General features: G+C 37.8%; 3 protein-coding genes across 3 annotated transcripts; 2 read left to right on the top strand and 1 right to left on the bottom strand.

The window, feature by feature from the left end:
* The first annotated feature begins 1,596 nt into the window (after positions 1-1,596).
* On the top strand, positions 1,597-2,468 carry LOC146533681 (flexible cuticle protein 12-like). The gene is made up of 2 exons (XM_085194924.1): positions 1,597-1,658; positions 2,004-2,468. Exons 1-2 carry the CDS (start codon positions 1,650-1,652, stop codon positions 2,346-2,348), a joined length of 354 nt encoding a protein of 117 aa, XP_085051050.1. The 5' UTR covers positions 1,597-1,649; the 3' UTR covers positions 2,349-2,468.
* A 4,277-nt stretch (positions 2,469-6,745) lies between these two features.
* LOC146533680 (uncharacterized) lies at positions 6,746-12,304 on the top strand. Its single transcript, XM_085193758.1, has one exon. The coding sequence runs from the start codon at positions 6,746-6,748 to the stop codon at positions 12,302-12,304; it is 5,559 nt and encodes a 1,852-aa protein (XP_085049884.1).
* Positions 12,305-16,066: 3,762 nt separating this feature from the next.
* Positions 16,067-18,912, bottom strand: LOC146533679 (uncharacterized). The gene is made up of 6 exons (XM_085193757.1): positions 18,864-18,912; positions 18,655-18,777; positions 17,963-18,142; positions 17,471-17,571; positions 16,628-16,789; positions 16,067-16,150 (listed from the first exon to the last, which is right to left on the bottom strand). Exons 1-6 carry the CDS (start codon positions 18,910-18,912, stop codon positions 16,067-16,069), a joined length of 699 nt encoding a protein of 232 aa, XP_085049883.1.
* Positions 18,913-19,406: the final 494 nt, after the last annotated feature.

Below are 19,406 nucleotides of genomic sequence, written 5' to 3'. Positions count from 1 at the left end.
CTGTTTGTATTGTCATAATTAATAATATTGTGTTAGTATTTGAAGGAGAAGATCCTGTCAAATCATATTGTTTAATATTTCATTTTTAGCTAAATCTCCACTGTACATATTTTTACAACAGTAACAACAATATTGTATTATAAAATATATGAAATCAAATCGTTTGAATGTGGTATTTATTAAAAGTTATAGCGGGGTAGGCGGCACTTTTACAGTTGCAGGCTTACGGCATCTTTACAAGGAAAAACATTCTTTCAATCGGTGTATTTCTTGTCAACTAACTTCAAAAAAGAGGGTTTTCTCATTTTCAACCGACTTTAAATAAGGGAAAGGTTCTCAATACGCCCGAATATTTTTTATGTATGTTCTAGTCGATATGCCAAATTAAGTTTAAAGTTTTACATAGTACAACCACTACGTACTCGTAGAGAAGCATCCTTGTAAGGTCTCATCACTTAAAATCGTAAAATAAATTATTTTTCAATAAAAACAAACCGTTTTACAGAAGAAATATTTTGTAATTTTGAGATCAGTGTCAAGCTAATGCTTCAACAATCTTACATCGACTTCAAAATTATAAAATCTTTCTTTAACTGCTTTATATTAAATAAATTTATATCTTACTTTAGAGTTAATTGTTTGAAGTCGGTTTGTTTTTTGTTAAAAAATAATTTATTGTATTTTTTGGTTTTATCGTTTCGTTCGTTTCGTCCGTTTTAAGTGCTTTCAAGTTTGTTTTCAACATTGTACAACCCCAGTAGACACCGAAATCTTTTGGATCTAAAGACCGCTACGATGCCGCTGGATGGATATGGAAATGGATCTCTGTATTAATTGTGCGATAACCTAACTTATACTATATCTCTAATAACTCAGCTCTCAGATTGCCAAAACTGACAGAATTTTCAGGGAGGGAACCTGAATCTATCTAAGTCATATCAATTTTAATCTCTTTACATTCTGGGCCCAAGAATGTATCAAATCGTTCCAGTCTCCTTTAATCTAATTTATATAGACTATTGTCTTCGATATTAATAGATACAATAATATATCTTAACTATAACTTAACCTACGACTTAACACAATGTTAGAATAATAAATGTAGAAAAATTCCCTTCCCACCGGCGTCGTTCACCCTATCTCTCTCCTTGTCAGCATTTTGTGGAACTCGGTCGTCTTTCAGACGGACCCTAGCTCTGATACCAAAATAAATAACGGCATTGAGTTCCTACCCTCAACCTCAAAAATATATCGAAAATTGAGTGGAAAATCGGAAAGGGATACGTATCTTAATATAAGGTTCCTTCTGCCTACCCTATTATATATGGTGTAAATCGTTAAGCAAAAAAACAGTTAAGTACGATTACAATATCGCTGAGATCTACCACTATCAATTTTATTATTAAAATCTGAATCTCTATAGAAAAACATCAAAGTTATGAAATTATATATTTTTCTAATGAACTTCAAGAAATTGAATTATTAAATATGTTACAGTAACAACAATTAGTTAAATGAGCTCATTAGTGACATTAATTGTGTAACAATATACTATATAAGATATTTTGGGCGTAGTGTAAGTACAGTCACATTTGTACAACAGTACAGCTATCTTCTACTGGAATAACAGCAACATATTACTAGCCATCATGAAAATGGTGAGTCAATTTTATTTTTATCCAGCAGATTGCATTTATCATTTTTTCTAGCTTCTCGCTGTATCCCTCATAGAAAAGGTCAGGCATAGGGAACTTAGTGCTAAGACATTATGTTCTCCATTTTTGGCTTGATGTTCGACATATAACGAGATGAGTGTAGGAACTCAACGCAAATTAATAAAAATAATTCCTTCCCCCGAATGAAAATAGAATCCTGCCTGCCATATCATCCTGCTGAAAAGAAATCCACAACTACCGTAACCAGCCTCATCTTTCACTTAATTCTTTAAAACCATGCATTTACATTTGGGAAAATATGATAATCTAAAATAAAATTTATTACAGTTCGTGCTTTTTGTTGGTTTAATGGCTATGGCCGCAGCTGCTCCAAGTGTCGACCCAGAACTTGCCGCTCGACGAGCACTTCCAGCCTTAGAACACGAGGAAGTCCATGACGAATTCGGTCAATATGCTCTTCGGTATGTCACAGCTGAAGGCACAGTAGTCTCAGAGCGAGGTCGTCTCGTACCCTCAGCAGACGGATCTGGCTATGTTCTAATTACTGAAGGGGAAGTCTCTTACATCGGCGACGACGGGAAGACTTACGTGACGAAATACACTGCTGGCCTCGATGGTACCAAGGTTGAAGGCAACCATTTGCCTAAGGCCCCTGAACCTGTTGTGGCTTAATTTCCAGTGTCACTTAAAATAATAATAAAAGTCTTAACACTTACTTTGTTTTTTAAATTATTAAAGAATTTAATTGCATGAAATGTAGATACCTTAAAAATTTTGATGAAATTTATAATAATTCCTAAATCAATGTGGTCCACTTAAATGAAAGAGCCAAATCTTGTCCATATGACATAATTATTATTATTATTATTTTTTATTCAAATAAACTTATAATAAGCACTTTTGAGGTGGGAACCTTCTTTCATTTCATATAAATAGAAACGTCCCCCTCACCAGCAAGCTCCTTAATACACACAAAACAAACTAATATTAGTCCAACAGAGCACTTACATTGTCGTCGGTTCACGAACTTTACCGTCGCTTGGGAGAAGTTTACAGAGCAAAGTGAGATTTGGTCCGTTAAGACCTTTTATAAATATAATATACTAGCGGAGGCGCGCAGCTTCGCTTGCTTATTTAGGAGTGAATTCTAATAAACCACGAAAAACGTGTTAGATGAAATATTTTTAAGAGTCTAACTTTAAAATTTTATAATAATCGGTGGCGTTTTAAACATTTTTCTTTACAAACTTTCAACCCCTTATTTGCACCTATAGGGGAAGAATTCAAGAAAACCATGAAACATGTGTTCAATTAAATACTTTTAAGAGTCTGAATTTCAAATTTTATAAAAATCGGTGCCGATTTAAATTTTTTCCCATACAAACTTTCAACCCTTATTTCACCCCTTTAGGGTTAAAATTTCTCAAAATCCTTTCTTAGTGGATGTCCAGATTACAAAAGTAAACATCTGTCCAAATTTCACGTTTCTACCATCAGCGGTTACGTCTGTGCGTGCGTCTTACCTCAGTCAGTGAGGACAAGTCGTTTTATATATATAGATGATATTATCATATAAGCTAGCTTCCTGTACGACTGACAGTTCTATATACTTAGACGATTCAAAGCTGCTTGTAATGGTCTAATTGAATAAGCAATGTTTGGATTTTTAATTTTATTGTGAGGTAGTTGAAGTGTCTCTTTGCATAATTATGGCCTCGTAATTATAATATCGAGTCGTTTTTCAAGCTTCGTACTGTATCTCGCGGAAAGCATGGTAGTATTAACCCTTTATAAGACACTGTGTTCCTCACTTTCCGATCAACTCTTGCGTATTGAGTGGCAGAACTCAACACCACGGTGTGTTACCAGAATAATTACTTAATAAACAATTCATGCCCACGATTGGGAATCGAACCTACAGCCGTCGTCTACATTCGCATGCTTATCCTGTTAACGGCTTCAACTCAATAAATTAGTAGTATATTATTATCTGGATAATTTCAGTTTGTACATTTCCTGTAATAATTAATATTCCAATTATATTGATATTAATACTGTTAAAATTAGCCGAACGATGTTAATACTAGGTTTTTGATTTTAATGACTTGCTGTAAATCAATTTCAATTAATAATTTAACCCATTTATGTAGTAATAGTGCAATATTATGTTTTAAGTTGAATACAATTGTAAATTTATCTCTGATAGATAATTATTATGAAAATTAATATGAATATATGAACTATAACTTAGTTTAAAAGCGGTCAGAGTTACAGCGAGTACTTCGGGCACTTATTATATAAAACTCTCAGTTATTTCAATTAGAAGACGCGGTCAAAGCCACATGTAAAGGCTAGTTATTTTATAAAACTATATATTTGCAAATTTCTTTGACATTAAATATAATTTTTTTAACCGTATAAGAATTACACTATAGCTCGTATTGACTACTGCGCTTGGAATAAGGATGAAAAAATTATACAATGTTTTTAAACTATTTGACTAAAATATATCAATCTACTTGAGTAAGCAACTAGTACAACAATTGTTCGTAAACAACCTCATAAAAGCGGGCAAGCTCCGCTTCAAACTTAACTTCGCAAAGTTCAGGAAATGTATTTGACGTCGACAGAGTTGTTGTAATTTGAATTCAACTGAAAAATACATTTTAATTTGGTTTGAGCCGAGAGAACTATTCGAAACTAGTTTTAACTTCACTTTTATATCCTGTATATAGTAGGTTACTCTTCTCGAGTGGTTATACAACAGGTTAGGGTGTTCATAAGCAGGGTTAAAGCAGTGGTAGCAATCGAACTGCCCTGGAGGCAGACTTAGCATATAGTAGCGAAAAGTGCCAGGTAAACAGGTCGAGCAAGAGCTCTTGATGACAGTTTATCATCACTGGGTGATAACCTTGATTGTTTTTAGCTTCAGGTAGGTGTCAGGAATATAGTAAGTAGTAGGTAGGAAAAGGGAACCTGGAAACATAATATTAAGATACTCCGATTCCCTTTTTCCACTAAATTCTCGAGGTAAGAGCGGTGTTCGCGACAACCGACGCGCATCATCGGCTGTGAACTCGTCACAACACGTTAGAGACTGTTTAGTTTGGCAAAAAGTGACGTCATACCACTCTCGTAATTTTGAATGTTATTATTAGTGTCTTTTCTAAATTAATAGTGTTTTTCCTTTGTAAATAAGTAATTACATTAAATAATAAATATAAATAGATTTGGGTTCCGTTTTAGATAATAATTTTCGACTTTATATCTTATTTGTATAGTTGTACTATGATTTGCCGCATTAATCGCTTTTTATATAATAGTAACTTCCGTATAGTAAATTTTATTATTAATTATTGTTTGTCATAGTTTTCTGTAACAAAATAACAGATTTGTATATTCCTAATGTGTGTAATTAATTTTAGAGAGAATTTTCATTGTAAAAACTCATGTAAAATTCGTCATCGTAACAGCATTTTTCGTAATTTAATAATAGATAATACTTAAATAGTATAATGTTTTATACATAGATAGATAGATATTTTTATGTTCTTTTAATATGTATAAATTGTAAAAACATCCGATTTTTAGTTATTAAAATATAAATGTAAATGTGTGATAATCATAGTAAAAATATTGTTGTAAATAAAGATAAAACGGCTCGGTGGCTCGCGGCTCTCGTTACCGTTTAGCTCCGCGCAACGGAGGTGCGCGTCGGGCGAGACAGAGACAGTCGGCAATCAACGGTGAGCACAACAGGAAGAAGATAGAATCGGAACAAGACACGAATAGAGCCGACAGTCACCGACCGTTATACAGTGATCAACATCTTGTTTCAATATCCTGTTTCAACATCCTGTTTCAGTATCTTGTTTCAATGTATAGCAAGAACGTCTCGCAAGAACGTCTCACAAGAAGGACTCACAAGAACGTCTCACAAGAACGACTCACAAGAACGTCTCACAAGAAGGACTCCCAAGAACGTCTCACAAGAACGTCTCACAAGAACGTCTCACAAGAACGTCTCACAAGAACGACTCACAAGAACGTCTCACAAGAACGACTCACAAGAACGTCTTGGGGTCTCAGCATACTCCGTGTTCCCATGATCTGGAACCTATAGTGTGCAGGGCGTCAGCGGCTCATTCACTTGAGTTCCGCCCGTCCGGTACAACGTGCTGGTCCTTCGAGCTGGATCTGGGGACTCCTCACCGAAGCTGAAGCATCATCCGTCATCGTGCAAGTTATCGCAGTGCTCCGTCGCGCAAGTGCTCCGTCGCGCAGTACTCTATCGCGCAGTGTTTTCCGTCGCGCTCGCAAACGCATTCGCCGTCGCGTTTCGCATCCGTATCGACTGTCGCGCTCGCAACTGCGCTGACGTCACATATCCCGTCACGTCGTGAGTGTTTTGTGCATCCGCCTTCGTGAGTCTTCGTAAGTGCTCCATCGCGTAGTGCTCTCCGTCGCGCCGTGCTCCATCGCGCAGTATATTCCGTATTGACTGTCGCGCTCGCAACTGTGCTGAAGTCGCCTTACTCGCCTGTAGTCTTCGTGAGTGTTCGTGCATCAGCCTCTGACATCCGCCTTCGAGTGTTATCGTGAGTCTTCGTGAGTGTTCGTGCATCAGCCTCTGACATCCGCCTTCGAGTGTTATCGTGAGTGTTCGAGAACCTTCGTGCATCCGCCTTCGAGTATTATCGTACTACATCGCGCAGTGCTCTCCGTCGCGCAGTGTTCTCCGTCACATAGCGCTCTCCGCTGCGCTCTCCGCCGCCTCCGTTGGCGTCCGCATTGACTGTCGTGCTCGCTACTGCGCTGACATCTATCGCGCCGTAAGTCACGTCGTGAGTGTTCGTGCATCCGCCTTCGAGTATTATCGTAAGTCTTCGTGAGTGTTCGTGCATCATCCTCCGACATCCGCCTTCGTGTGTCGTCGTTCGTCTCCGAGAATCTTCGTGCTTCCGCCTTCGAGTGTCGTCGTTCGTCTCCGAGAATCTTCGTGCATCCGCCTTCGAGTATTATCGTTTCGTCTTGGTGAGTTTTACCAATTATCGTAGGTTTTTACTAAGATGCCTATCACAAGATCAAGAGGTCGATCCGAGGGATTGAGATATGAAGCCGACCCTTCATCTAGTCACACAGAGGTGACACACCCGCCTACGAATACACAAGAGGATTCCGAAATAGAAAAGAACTTAATAGTACCAAGTGACGAAAAGGAAGACTCAAGAATTATTTCAATTAACAAGGAGGAACAATTTGAAGGCACACAAATAAAGTCGACAACTTCGAAACGTGCAAACTCGAAGAAGTCTACGAAATCCAGACGTAGAGCAAGAAATGCTCGTGAAGAAATACTTCGCATCAAGCTTGAACTCGCGCAAATAGCTCTGGAAGATGCTGAATCAGATAGTTCAGAATCCCAGGAAGATAATATATCGAAAACCGACTACGTTAGCTCCTGGATTGAAGATAATGCACAAATCGTACAAAAATCACTTACACCATGTGCAGATGTTCCGAGGCAACCACATCCAGTGCCGTCATGCTATAGAATGCCTCAACATCCGAATATCGGCAACAATTCCGAAAATCAACAAGCAATACAGAGAGATTCAACAAAGGAAATAGAGGAGCTAAAAAAGGAAATAGAAAATTTGAAGAAAAGATGCGAAAAAGCCGAAACCGCTCCTACATCGTTGTGTATGAAAACAGAGGTACCTAAACCTACAATGTTACCTCCATCATCGTCATACAATTTTCCCGTCGCGTCCAAAGTCATCATGGATCTTCCTACATATAGTGGAGTGTTAAATGAATGGCTATCATACAGGGCCATATATGAAAACACTAAGGGATACTTCAATGAAGTTGAAAATACAGCCAGAATTCGAAGAAGCCTAACTGGAAAAGCATTGGAAGTCGTCGACACACAACTCATAGCTCATTCAAAACCGGATGCCATCATAGAAGAGCTTGAAATGAATTTCGGTCGTCCAGATGCAATCGCATATAGTGAATATGACAAGCTTCGATCTCTACCTCGTTGTGCTGACAATCCAAAGGAGATACATGCATTCGCCAGTAAGGTAAGAAGCAGTGTCAATCTGTTTCGCGCCCTCGATTTACACAACTTTATCACTGCGCCAGATATAACGAGGGCCCTTCGTGAAAAGCTACCATCGTCGTTATGTACCAGGTGGTACGAGGAACAAGCATCTATATTCAAACCAGACCTGACGCACTTCAGCGAGTTTCTCACCAAACAAGCAGCATGTCGCACACCTTATTCAACAGAGATCCCGCACTCAGAGCCTACTCGTCGTGTGATACATAGAACGCACAATACTACCGAAGAAAGGAAAACTAATAGATTTCATGGAATGGTGAAAAGTACGTGCAAAATTTGTAACAAAGAAGGTCATCACAGTATTAGCTGCAAGAAATTTCAAGATGCCAACTCAGATAAAAGATGGGAACTCGCCAAAGAACACCGACTGTGCTTCAGATGCCTGCGGTTCCGACAATCAGGACATTCCTGTAAACCACAGAAGTGCAATATTAAGGGATGCATCGGTACTCATCATCGATTACTACACTATGATAAAAAGGAGAAATCAGAAATTCGAAATCAACAAGAAGAAAAGGAAACCGTGGCCAACGCATGGGTACCGTCAAAGGCGCATGCTTATCTTAAAATCATACCAGTCAGAGTTCATGGACCGGCGGGAGAAACCTCCGCATACGCTCTATTAGACGACGGATCAACTGTATCTCTCATAGATGAAGCTTTGGCAAAGGAAGTCGGTGCTGAGGGACGGCTGGATCCTTTAAAGATGGAAGCAATCGGGGATATAGTTATTGAAACGCCGGGATCAAGGCGTGTTACCGTGACACTTGCTAATTCACAGAAAAAGAAGATTAGCTTTACAGCTCGTACCGTTCCGCATCTTAATCTTTCCCCGCAAACAATTCGTGAAGAAGACTTAGCTGCCTGCGATCATCTAATAGATTTGAAGAACCAGCTCACCTACGACTCAGCCACGCCTAAAATTCTAATTGGTCAAGACAATTGGAATTTACTACTCGCCGAAGATGTCCGTATAGGACCGAAGAACCAACCAATCGCTTCACTCACGTCGCTCGGGTGGGTGCTACATGGTGCGCACAATAGGACATTGGGTCAGAAAATCCATTTCGTCAATCAAGTTACTGCTATTGAAGATAGAATGGATGAACAACTGAGAGATTACTTTGCCTTGGAATCTCTTATCATTAATCCGCGTCGGCCAGACTCTGATCCAGAAATAAAGGCTGAAAACATTTTGAAGAAACACACACACCGTTTACAAGATGGGCATGTTGAAACCGCACTTTTATGGAAAGCAGAGAACAGCATCATGGTTAATAATTATGAGTCGGCGCTGAAGAGGCTCATATCAATAGAGAGAAAAATTGATCGTGATCCTGAACTGAAAAGGAGATACACCGAACAAATGGAATCACTCGTCCAGAAGGGCTACGCTGAGGTGGCACCTAAAAGTATCTCTCCAGGCAGAACATGGTACCTGCCACACTTCGACGTGCAAAACCCGGCTAAACCAGAGAAGCTTCGCATTGTTCACGACGCCGCTGCTAAAACCAAAGGTATGTCACTAAACGATTTCCTCTTGACTGGACCAGACCTTCTTCAATCGCTTCCTGGAGTCATGATGAGATTTCGCCGTCATGCTTTCGCTGTATCAGCCGACATAGCCGAAATGTTTATGCAAGTCAAAGTAAGACCTCAAGATAGGGATGCCCTTCGCTACCTGTGGAGAGGACACCGGCGGGAGGGAACTCCTGAAGAATATCGCATGACGTCGCTTATATTTGGAGCTGCGAGTTCACCATGCACCGCGATATTCGCTAAAGATTGGAACGCAAAAAGGTACATCGACACGCATCCAGAAGCAGTGGAAGCTATCATCCACAACCACTATATGGATGACTACCTAGACAGTTTCCGAAGTATAGAAGAAGCTATAGAAACTTCCAAAAAGGTCCAACATATCCACGGAGAAGCTTGTTTCAAACTCTGCAAGTGGGTTTCAAATATCCCGAAAATAATAAATGAACTTGAAAAACAATCAAATATGACAGAAACTATTAACCTGGGTACCAAAGAAGAAAAGATTTTGGGTTTAATGTGGAGACCGTCAACCGATGAATTACGATTCAATTTAAAACTAGCAAGATTACCGCCCAGTTTATTAAAGAAAACAGCTCCTACGAAGAGAGAAGCTCTGAAGATAGTTATGTCACTCTATGACCCACTTGGTTTCGCTTCACCCGTTACTATTCGTGCTAAACAAATTCTTCAAGAATCTTGGCGAAGAATTATAGATTGGGATCAACATCTGGATGAAGATCTTTCCAAGCAGTGGGCAGAATGGATGCTACACCTTCAGAAATTGAAAAATGTGAGCTTACCTCGATGCTACTCTGGTTATAGTGATGCCACATCTGTACAACTACATATATTCAGCGACGCCAGTGAAACAGCCTACGCAGCAGCTGCCTACTGGAGGGTGGTTGCTCCGGATGGAAAAGTCCAAGTCAACATGATCATGGCTAAAGCGAAAGTAGCCCCGCTCAAGGTTATGTCAATTCCTCGTTTAGAACTACAAGCAGCCGTCATGGGAGTTCGCATAGCAGAAGCTGTCATAAAAGAACATCGTATTGCGCCGGAATGCAAAATCTTTTGGACAGACAGTAAGACAGTTCTGACGTGGATAAGAAATGGAGCCAGGTCTTATAAGCCATTTGTCGCACATAGACTAGCAGCCATTGAAGAATATACCAAAGTTGAAGAATGGCGTTGGGTACCTTCTAAGCTCAATGTCGCCGATATAGCCACCAGAGAAGTACCATCTGATTTTGGAGCTGATCATGAATGGTATCACGGGCCTGCCTTCTTGAAAGAAAATCCGAGTACCTGGCCTATCGAAAAACCGGTCGTGTCAAATAATACTGGTGAAGAACATACTTTTACCGTTAAAGAACTCCAGCTGAAGACAAAATTACGTGAAGCAATTCCTGATCCACAACGCTTCTCAAAATGGGAGCGACTACTTCGTGCCACAGCTAGAGTCTTGCAATTTTTAGATATTTGCAGAAATAAAAAAGAGAAGATCTTTTATAAGCGAACACGTAGAAATATGGAATCAGATCCTACGTGGAACAAACGAAGAGAAACATTGCAAAAGAAATCTACTACTCTACATAGCAAGAAATCTATGGATTCCAACAATTTTCTGATATTGGATTCGAAGTACATTACAAAAGCAGAAAATCTTCTCATCCGAACATCTCAAGAAGAATCTTTCAATGAAGATATCACAGACTTAAGATACAACAGGACTATTGCCAAACAAAGTCGCCTTCATTCATTACCCGTAGAACTCCGAGATGACATTGTCGTTCTTCGCAGCCGTATAGCCGCCGCCGAGGGAATAAAAGACGAAACAAAGAAACCACAAGTCTTAGATGGAGATAACTACATCACACAGTTATATATTGATTGGACCCACCGTTGTCTTCACCACAGCAGCACCGAAATAATAGTAAATGAAGTACGTCAACATTTTTGGGTAATTCGTCTTCGTCCCACCGTGAAAAGGATAGTTCATCAGTGCCTCAAGTGTCGTATTCGCAAGGCACAACCCCCACAGCCTTCTACGGGTGATCATCCTAAATCCCGTCTCGCTCATCATCGAAGACCATTTACATACACCGGCTTAGATTATTTTGGCCCTCTCACAGTAGTCGTCGGCAGACAACACGTGAAACGTTACGTCGCACTCTTCACGTGTCTTACCACTAGAGCAGTTCACCTGGAAATCGCCGCCAGCCTAAGCGCAGACTCTGCCATACTTGCATTGCGAAGATTCGCTGCACGTCGAGGATGTCCTTCCGAAATTTACTCAGATAATGGTACAAACATGCATGGAGCAGACAAAGAACTTCGAGAAGCATTCAAAGAAGAAGCCAGTCGTCGAGGCATCGCATGGCGTTTCATAACACCATCTGCACCATTCATGGGAGGCGCATGGGAACGTCTTGTTCGCTGCGTGAAAACAGCTCTATACACTATTCTTCGTGAGAGATACCCCCGAGAAGAAATTTTGGCTACATTACTCTGCGAAGTAGAATATACTGTGAATAGTCGTCCCCTCACACATGTTTCTGTAAACAATGACGACGAAGAATCTATAACACCCAATCACTTTTTACTTGGGGGTTCAGCTCGTCTACCTGTACCTGGCACATTTAGTGAGGACGACATCGATAGCAAAAAGCAGTGGAGACGCTCACAGATATTAGCGGACATGTTTTGGAGACGCTGGGTTCGCGAATATCTCCCTGAACTTCAACACCGGCGGGAGCCTCATGGTCGAGGCCCTACTTATGAAATAGGTGACCCGGTACTTATAGCCGACTCACAACTTCCAAGAAATACGTGGCCAAGAGGACGCATAGAAAAAGTATATCCAGGTGCAGATGGACAAGTGCGAATAGTTGAAGTACGCACTAAGGGTGGTCTTCTGAAAAGGCCAACCAAAAAACTCGTTCCGCTTCCAAAGTAAGAAGACGTCGTCGCTCACCGCGGGAAAGATGCAGCATCACATCGAGACCTGATTCTGCACGGCGGGAGAAATGTTCGCGACAACCGACGCGCATCATCGGCTGTGAACTCGTCACAACATGTTAGAGACTGTTTAGTTTGGCAAAAAGTGACGTCATACCACTCTCGTAATTTTGAATGTTATTATTAGTGTCTTTTCTAAATTAATAGTGTTTTTTCCTTTGTAAATAAGTAATTACATTAAATAATAAATATAAATAGATTTGGGTTCCGTTTTAGATAATAATTTTCGACTTTATATCTTATTTGTATAGTTGTACTATGATTTGCCGCATTAATCGCTTTTTATATAATAGTAACTTCCGTATAGTAAATTTTATTATTAATTATTGTTTGTCATAGTTTTCTGTAACAAAATAACAGATTTGTATATTCCTAATGTGTGTAATTAATTTTAGAGAGAATTTTCATTGTAAAAACTCATGTAAAATTCGTCATCGTAACAGCATTTTTCGTAATTTAATAATAGATAATACTTAAATAGTATAATGTTTTATACATAGATAGATAGATATTTTTATGTTCTTTTAATATGTATAAATTGTAAAAACATCCGATTTTTAGTTATTAAAATATAAATGTAAATGTGTGATAATCATAGTAAAAATATTGTTGTAAATAAAGATAAAACGGCTCGGTGGCTCGCGGCTCTCGTTACCGTTTAGCTCCGCGCAACGGAGGTGCGCGTCGGGCGAGACAGAGACAGTCGGCAATCAACGGTGAGCACAACAGGAAGAAGATAGAATCGGAACAAGACACGAATAGAGCCGACAGTCACCGACCGTTATACAGTGATCAACATCTTGTTTCAATATCCTGTTTCAACATCCTGTTTCAGTATCTTGTTTCAATGTATAGCAAGAACGTCTCGCAAGAACGTCTCACAAGAAGGACTCACAAGAACGTCTCACAAGAAGGACTCACAAGAACGTCTCACAAGAACGACTCACAAGAACGTCTCACAAGAAGGACTCCCAAGAACGTCTCACAAGAACGTCTCACAAGAACGTCTCACAAGAACGTCTCACAAGAACGACTCACAAGAACGTCTCACAAGAACGACTCACAAGAACGTCTTGGGGTCTCAGCATACTCCGTGTTCCCATGATCTGGAACCTATAGTGTGCAGGGCGTCAGCGGCTCATTCACTTGAGTTCCGCCCGTCCGGTACAAGCGGAGTGTTACCAAAATGTTCTCAACGCGGCTAAAGAAAGAAGTTAATACTGTGAAAATTTCTTTAATAATATTCAAATAAAAATTTTATAAACAAAAAATTACAAATTTGAATAGATATTCGAGAACTCTTAGTTAATAATTAAATATAAGAGACAATAGATTTTCTACTTGAATAATTACTTTCTCAGTTGTTAGTTGATAATTTTCTACTTATTTATTATAAATTTCCTCTTCTATTATTGTAAATATAGCTTTGCGTTTTATCGTGTACATTCATTATCTCATTTAATATTTGTTTCACGTGTTGTAAAACTATTCTTTTTGCCTTTTATTTTATGTTCACATAGTTTTAAATTTGTACTATTGTTTATATAGAAATCAATATCTAACATCTGCCCCACTATCATCAAATTATAGAGCTTACAAAGTAGTAGAATAGTTATTATTTTTACTATGTTAGTCTGTGTCGCACATTACATTGGTATCAATACTTATAATTTATTGGTATTAATACTTATATTACTAATATCAATAAAATTTAACATTTTGAATTTAGAATACAATATACAGCTTCACATTGTATTCCGCACACAGCAGAGTAGGTAGAGGAAACCTAGTGTTAAGACACTCCTTTCCCCATTTTACGCCAAATTTTGGAGGCATTCTGTGTTGAGTGGCGGAAGTTAACGCTTACTTACAACTTAGAACACAATGGAGGGAACAAGAAAAAGGGAACGGGGTGTCTTAACATAAGATACACTCTATCTACTATGCTATATCGAATCGAACCCAGGGCCCTAATAGATTATTGAGAGTTTGAACATAAAAATTGAGTTGAGTTGAGTGAAATTGAGTTGAGTTGAGTTTGAAAGAAAAACACAATTATATAATTAATCTGTACCGAAATAATAACTGTCACTAAAGCAGTTGTCAAATTGTACTATATATTTTATATCACGCCATAACATTTGTACGATCTTTTCATGTTTCCGACTACCAACCAGTTGTAATCCTTTAATTCATTTTTCATCCACTACTGTGTACGCCTTTTACCTTAACAAAAGTTTGCTCTCCTCGAAAACTTTTGTTTCATTAAAATCCTGTATATTGTATTTTTTACATTACGCAGTATTTTTTTTAAACACATTTTATTTGGAAACCATTATGACACAGCGGCATAGCATCTCAGTATAAACATGACGGCTATTGATGACAGGTTTGATACCCACTAGGAGAATGAATTATTTTCGTTTCCTGACTCTGATAAATAGATAGATCAAATAAGATGAAAATCGCTACGGCTTTGCGATGTCCTAACACGATATTGGCCCTCATCACCCCGATCAAATATATCCCTAGATATGTTCGTCCTCCCTTATACGAGTACGTACGTTACGTATAATTATAAAAATAAATGCAGTGGCAGTGTTCATGTAAAAATCCTTTTTTCATTTCGTGATTTTTCACAGCGCCATGCTTTATTATATGCCAAATGCTACGGTCAGCTTTCGTCTCGTTAATTCCTTCCGAGGGATCCTCATACTTTTTACCGTATTTTCTTCCAGAGTAATCGACGCTACGTTTACAAAGGTCGCCCAAGGTTGTCCCCTCTTACAACTGGCTCTTGGTTAATAAATGTATAATGATGATGATGACCTTCGAGAGAGAGCCACCCACGACGCAATTCGGCGAAAAGTGTCGTGTCTGAATGGGGAACAGAGTGTCTTAACACTAATTTCCTAGATCCCGTTTACCTCTGCTGTGCTTATCATGAATCTAAAAAAATATATCTTTTTGTTAGAAAAAGGGCAATGAGATCTGCCACTCATTACGCAACTTCTCGAATTGAGGAGGTGTTTGAGGAACGAACTGTCTTAAAACAAGGTTTCCATTGTCTAAAAAAGGTTAAGCTTTATTCCAATATTCAATAATATTGTTACAGTACGGATTTCAAAATAAATAAATAATTAATATAAAGTCACGCAAATGAAAAAGACAAATTACTTAAAGCTTTTATTTAGGCTCAAATAAATTACACACTCAAATAGCTTACAATAGCTGTTATAGTTAAAAATCAATAGTAATGTAGGTAATAATAAGTGTAGAGTGCATTAATTTATCAAAATCTTTTGCGAAAAAACCACAAGTACAGTAAGAATTTAAAGGGTCATGGTAATCGGTGATTAAAATTTTCGAGTCAGCCGAAGTGATTCCAACCTGTTAAAAGAATAGCGATTAGAATTGAATGAAGATGGAAATTTTTCTCGACTGCAGGTTAAGCGGATACGTGGATAGTGTGGCGGTCCTCATTTGACTGAATCACTGCTACAAAAAAAACAAAAGTTTTTGGAACTTAAAAACTACATACGAACTGAAAGTTAATGCGTTGCAGGCAAAGGCGCATCCTTACGATGTGCTTTCACATCCAATCAATATAGAGAAACCATTTACGTTAGCCCAAAATTTAAAGAGGACAGAATTTTTAAAAAATTTATAACATGTTTATAAGTGGCACTTTATTAAATCCTTACATTTCTTTATTTGCAATCGTGTCAACTCTAGGTCCATACGTTATTATAATAACTAAGTATGATATCAGCATCCCAAATACCTGAAATCATAAAATATTTTTTCCTTATCTCTTAAATTCTATTAAGATTTAGAAAGTGCCAACGAATCCAAATGGAGATAAAGCTACCTAAAACCACCGGTTTCCTGTTGTGAAAAGAGCCGGAAATACAATCAACAGTTATTCGATTTATTGCGATATATACGTCGTGTTGCAGCGGCACTAGGATGTGACTGTAACACGACGGTCGTTGGTTTGATTCCCACTCGAGGAAGTGAAATATTTATTTACGGTTATATTTCCATTTCTTCGCTCTGGTGTCGGTGCAAAGCGCGGCATTGAGTTCTACCACTCAACACCAATGCGTCCAGAATTCGGCAGGAAGTGGGGAACAGAGTATCTTAACACTAGGTTTCCTCTGCTCAGAGCTAGCAGATAGCAGATACTTAGCAGATTCACCGATTTAATATTAATAGGTCATCGTATTTGAAGCCATGTTACAAGTATTTATATAATTACCTTCACTAAAAGAGGTCTGTCTAGAGTACACATATCGAGAGGTGAATATGTGGTATTTACCAATAACAGTGTGCGCTGGAATAAATCCAACTCATTGTTTACAGCCAACGGGGGCTCGTTCTCGTACTTTAGACATCTGACTAACAGTTCTGTTCGTTCCATCTGCGAAAATCGTTGTTTTGTAGATATTTGAATAATCTATCTATTTATATAAAAGGACTTGTCCTCACTGACTGAGGTAAGACGCACGCACAGCCGTAACCGCTGTGCGTAGAAACGTGAAATTTGGACAGATGTTTACTTTCGTAATCTGGACATCCAGAAGGGATTTTAAAAAATTTTTACCCTAAAGGGGTGAAATAGGGGTTCAAAGTTTAGGGGGGAAAAAAAATAAATCGGCACCGATTTTTATAAAATTTGAAATTTAGATTTTTAAAAGTATTTAATTGAATACGTGTTTCATCGTTTTCTAGAATTCTCCCCCAAGGGTGGAAATAAGGGGTTGAAAGTTTGTATAGATTTTTTTTAAATAGGCACCAATTTTTATAAAATTTGAAATTCAGACTCTTAAAAGTATTTAATTGAACGTGTGTTTCATGGTTTTCTAGAATTCACCCCCTATGAGTGCCAATAAGGGGTTGAAAGTTTGTATGGAAAAATCTATAAATCGCCACCGATTTTTATAAAATTTTAAATTTAGACTCTTAAAAATATTTCATTGAACACATGTTTCATGGTTTATTAGAATTCACCCCTAAATACGCAAGCGAAGCTGCGCGCGTCCGCTAGTCTATTTATATTAAAAGTACATATGCCCACTGACTGAGGTAAGACGCAACTTACCTCTGCATGAGTTTGATGGAAAATGTCCACCATTAGAAACAGGCCAAAAACATGACCTAAATCGTGATAGATCAGAAAAATTGTTTCGAAGCCCAAATTGTCTGAAAATGGTAATAAAATAAAGAAATCAATTTATAAAACGAAGAGATTGCAATTCAAAATATATAAAAAATAGAATTGACAACAGTTTAAGCCCAGGGACGCAAGCGTGCATGTAAATGCGACAGGTTGTGAGTTTGATTTTCATTCGGAGGAATGTATAATTTAATATTTTCATTTGCTCGTTTTGTTGAATTATTAGAATAACAAGGCAATGTTTTGCAAATCGAGAATGCAATCGAGATGCCTCGAATATTTCGCGGATAATGGGAAAAGAAGTATCTTAGCACAAGATTGTGCCTCCTCTGCTATGCATGCAACGTGAATCTGAAAAAAAAAAAAATTTCTGAAACAAGTGGAACTTCAAAATGAAAATTGGATTTTAAACATTACTTTCATATGATATCCAAAGAATTATTTGATAGGTAATCATCTCCAAATGCAGCATGTGGTTCAGGAGAGCCAGTATTAACAAGAGTCCATTAACATCGGTCGTGTCTCTAACAATTTCGCATATAATTGTGTAATATTTTGATAATTGACGTATAGTATACTCAACAGATTGACTTTCATCTGTAAACAGAACTTAATTTTAGATTTATTATAGTTTATAGATTAATTTTGTAAATATCATGTAGATACTTAATGAATGATCTTAGAGCACCCAAAGTTTTTAAGTATGTTATCAGTTAGGTTCAATTCGAAACAATATTAATTCTTAACTACTCGCAAATAGCAAGAAGATTAGAACATTTTTTAACATCTAAGATATAACAGTTTTAGGTAAGTTACGAGTATATCCCATCAAAAGATGTTTACTCGGGATAAAATTCCAGCAAAATTTTACTTGGAAAATTTTACCTGTATACAATACAGGCTTTATTATACTTGTAAGATATTATACTTCCAGCTTTTACTGGATTATTTACTAAATCTAATAAATACAAACTAATTGTTTTACGAGATATAGAACGCACACGCGCAGCAACACGCTGACTCGCGCGTGTCTTGATTTAAATTTAAAATACAGATTTAGCTTACGAATGTTAGTGCAAAAAACAATTAAATATTAAATTTATTTTCACCTGTTTGAGATACATTTTCATTTATATTATCAGGTAAGTCCGCAAAGTATGCTGGATCATCTCTCGAGTAGACGAAAGCGAGTCTTGGTTTAAGCGTCTTGTTATGCACATATTTATTTCTTTCTACAAAAAAAGATTAGTTTTAGATTTACATAAAATATAATAATAATGATTACATATTGTATATAAAAAGGTTAGAAAAATATTACCTTCTCCATGTCGCTCAATCGACAGTTGATGTAAAGCGTCATTTATCATCCTTAAGGTTGCCAAGACTCTTTCAGAAAACATAATTATTTGCAGAAGACACAATTCCACCCAAACACGCATTGTTGCCACAAAAATCTCAAAAAGAAGAGCTAAAATATTACATAATAATTTATTTTAAGTATAGATGGAGCTCTTAATATTTTATACTAGTAATAATTATTCTTCTTCCTTTTGGCATTCTTTAGGGTCATAGCGTGATAAGTGGCGGAACAATAAAGTGTAAATAAATAAATGGTAGCCTTTGCCCAATTGTCGCAGGTAAAGGGACTTTCAAAATGCGGATAATAGATACCTAATGTACTTCACTAATATGATATGAATTCTCCAATCATTGACACGAAAAAGAAGAAGACTTCGTTAAGTATACACATATATGTTGTATATAATATATATTATACTAGCGACCCTCTTGCGGCTTCGCCCGCTTTTACTACTGGATTATTCATATAATGTATGTTTGCAAAGCACTTAAGATAATGTGA

The sequence above is a fragment of the Heliconius melpomene genome, chromosome 12, assembly GCF_056956725.1.
Source record: "Heliconius melpomene rosina isolate 202511_hmr_F chromosome 12, ASM5695672v1, whole genome shotgun sequence".
NCBI lineage: Eukaryota > Metazoa > Arthropoda > Insecta > Lepidoptera > Nymphalidae > Heliconius > Heliconius melpomene.
Note: the sequence above shows the minus strand (reverse complement) of the source record. Positions and strands in the feature narration are given on the sequence as shown.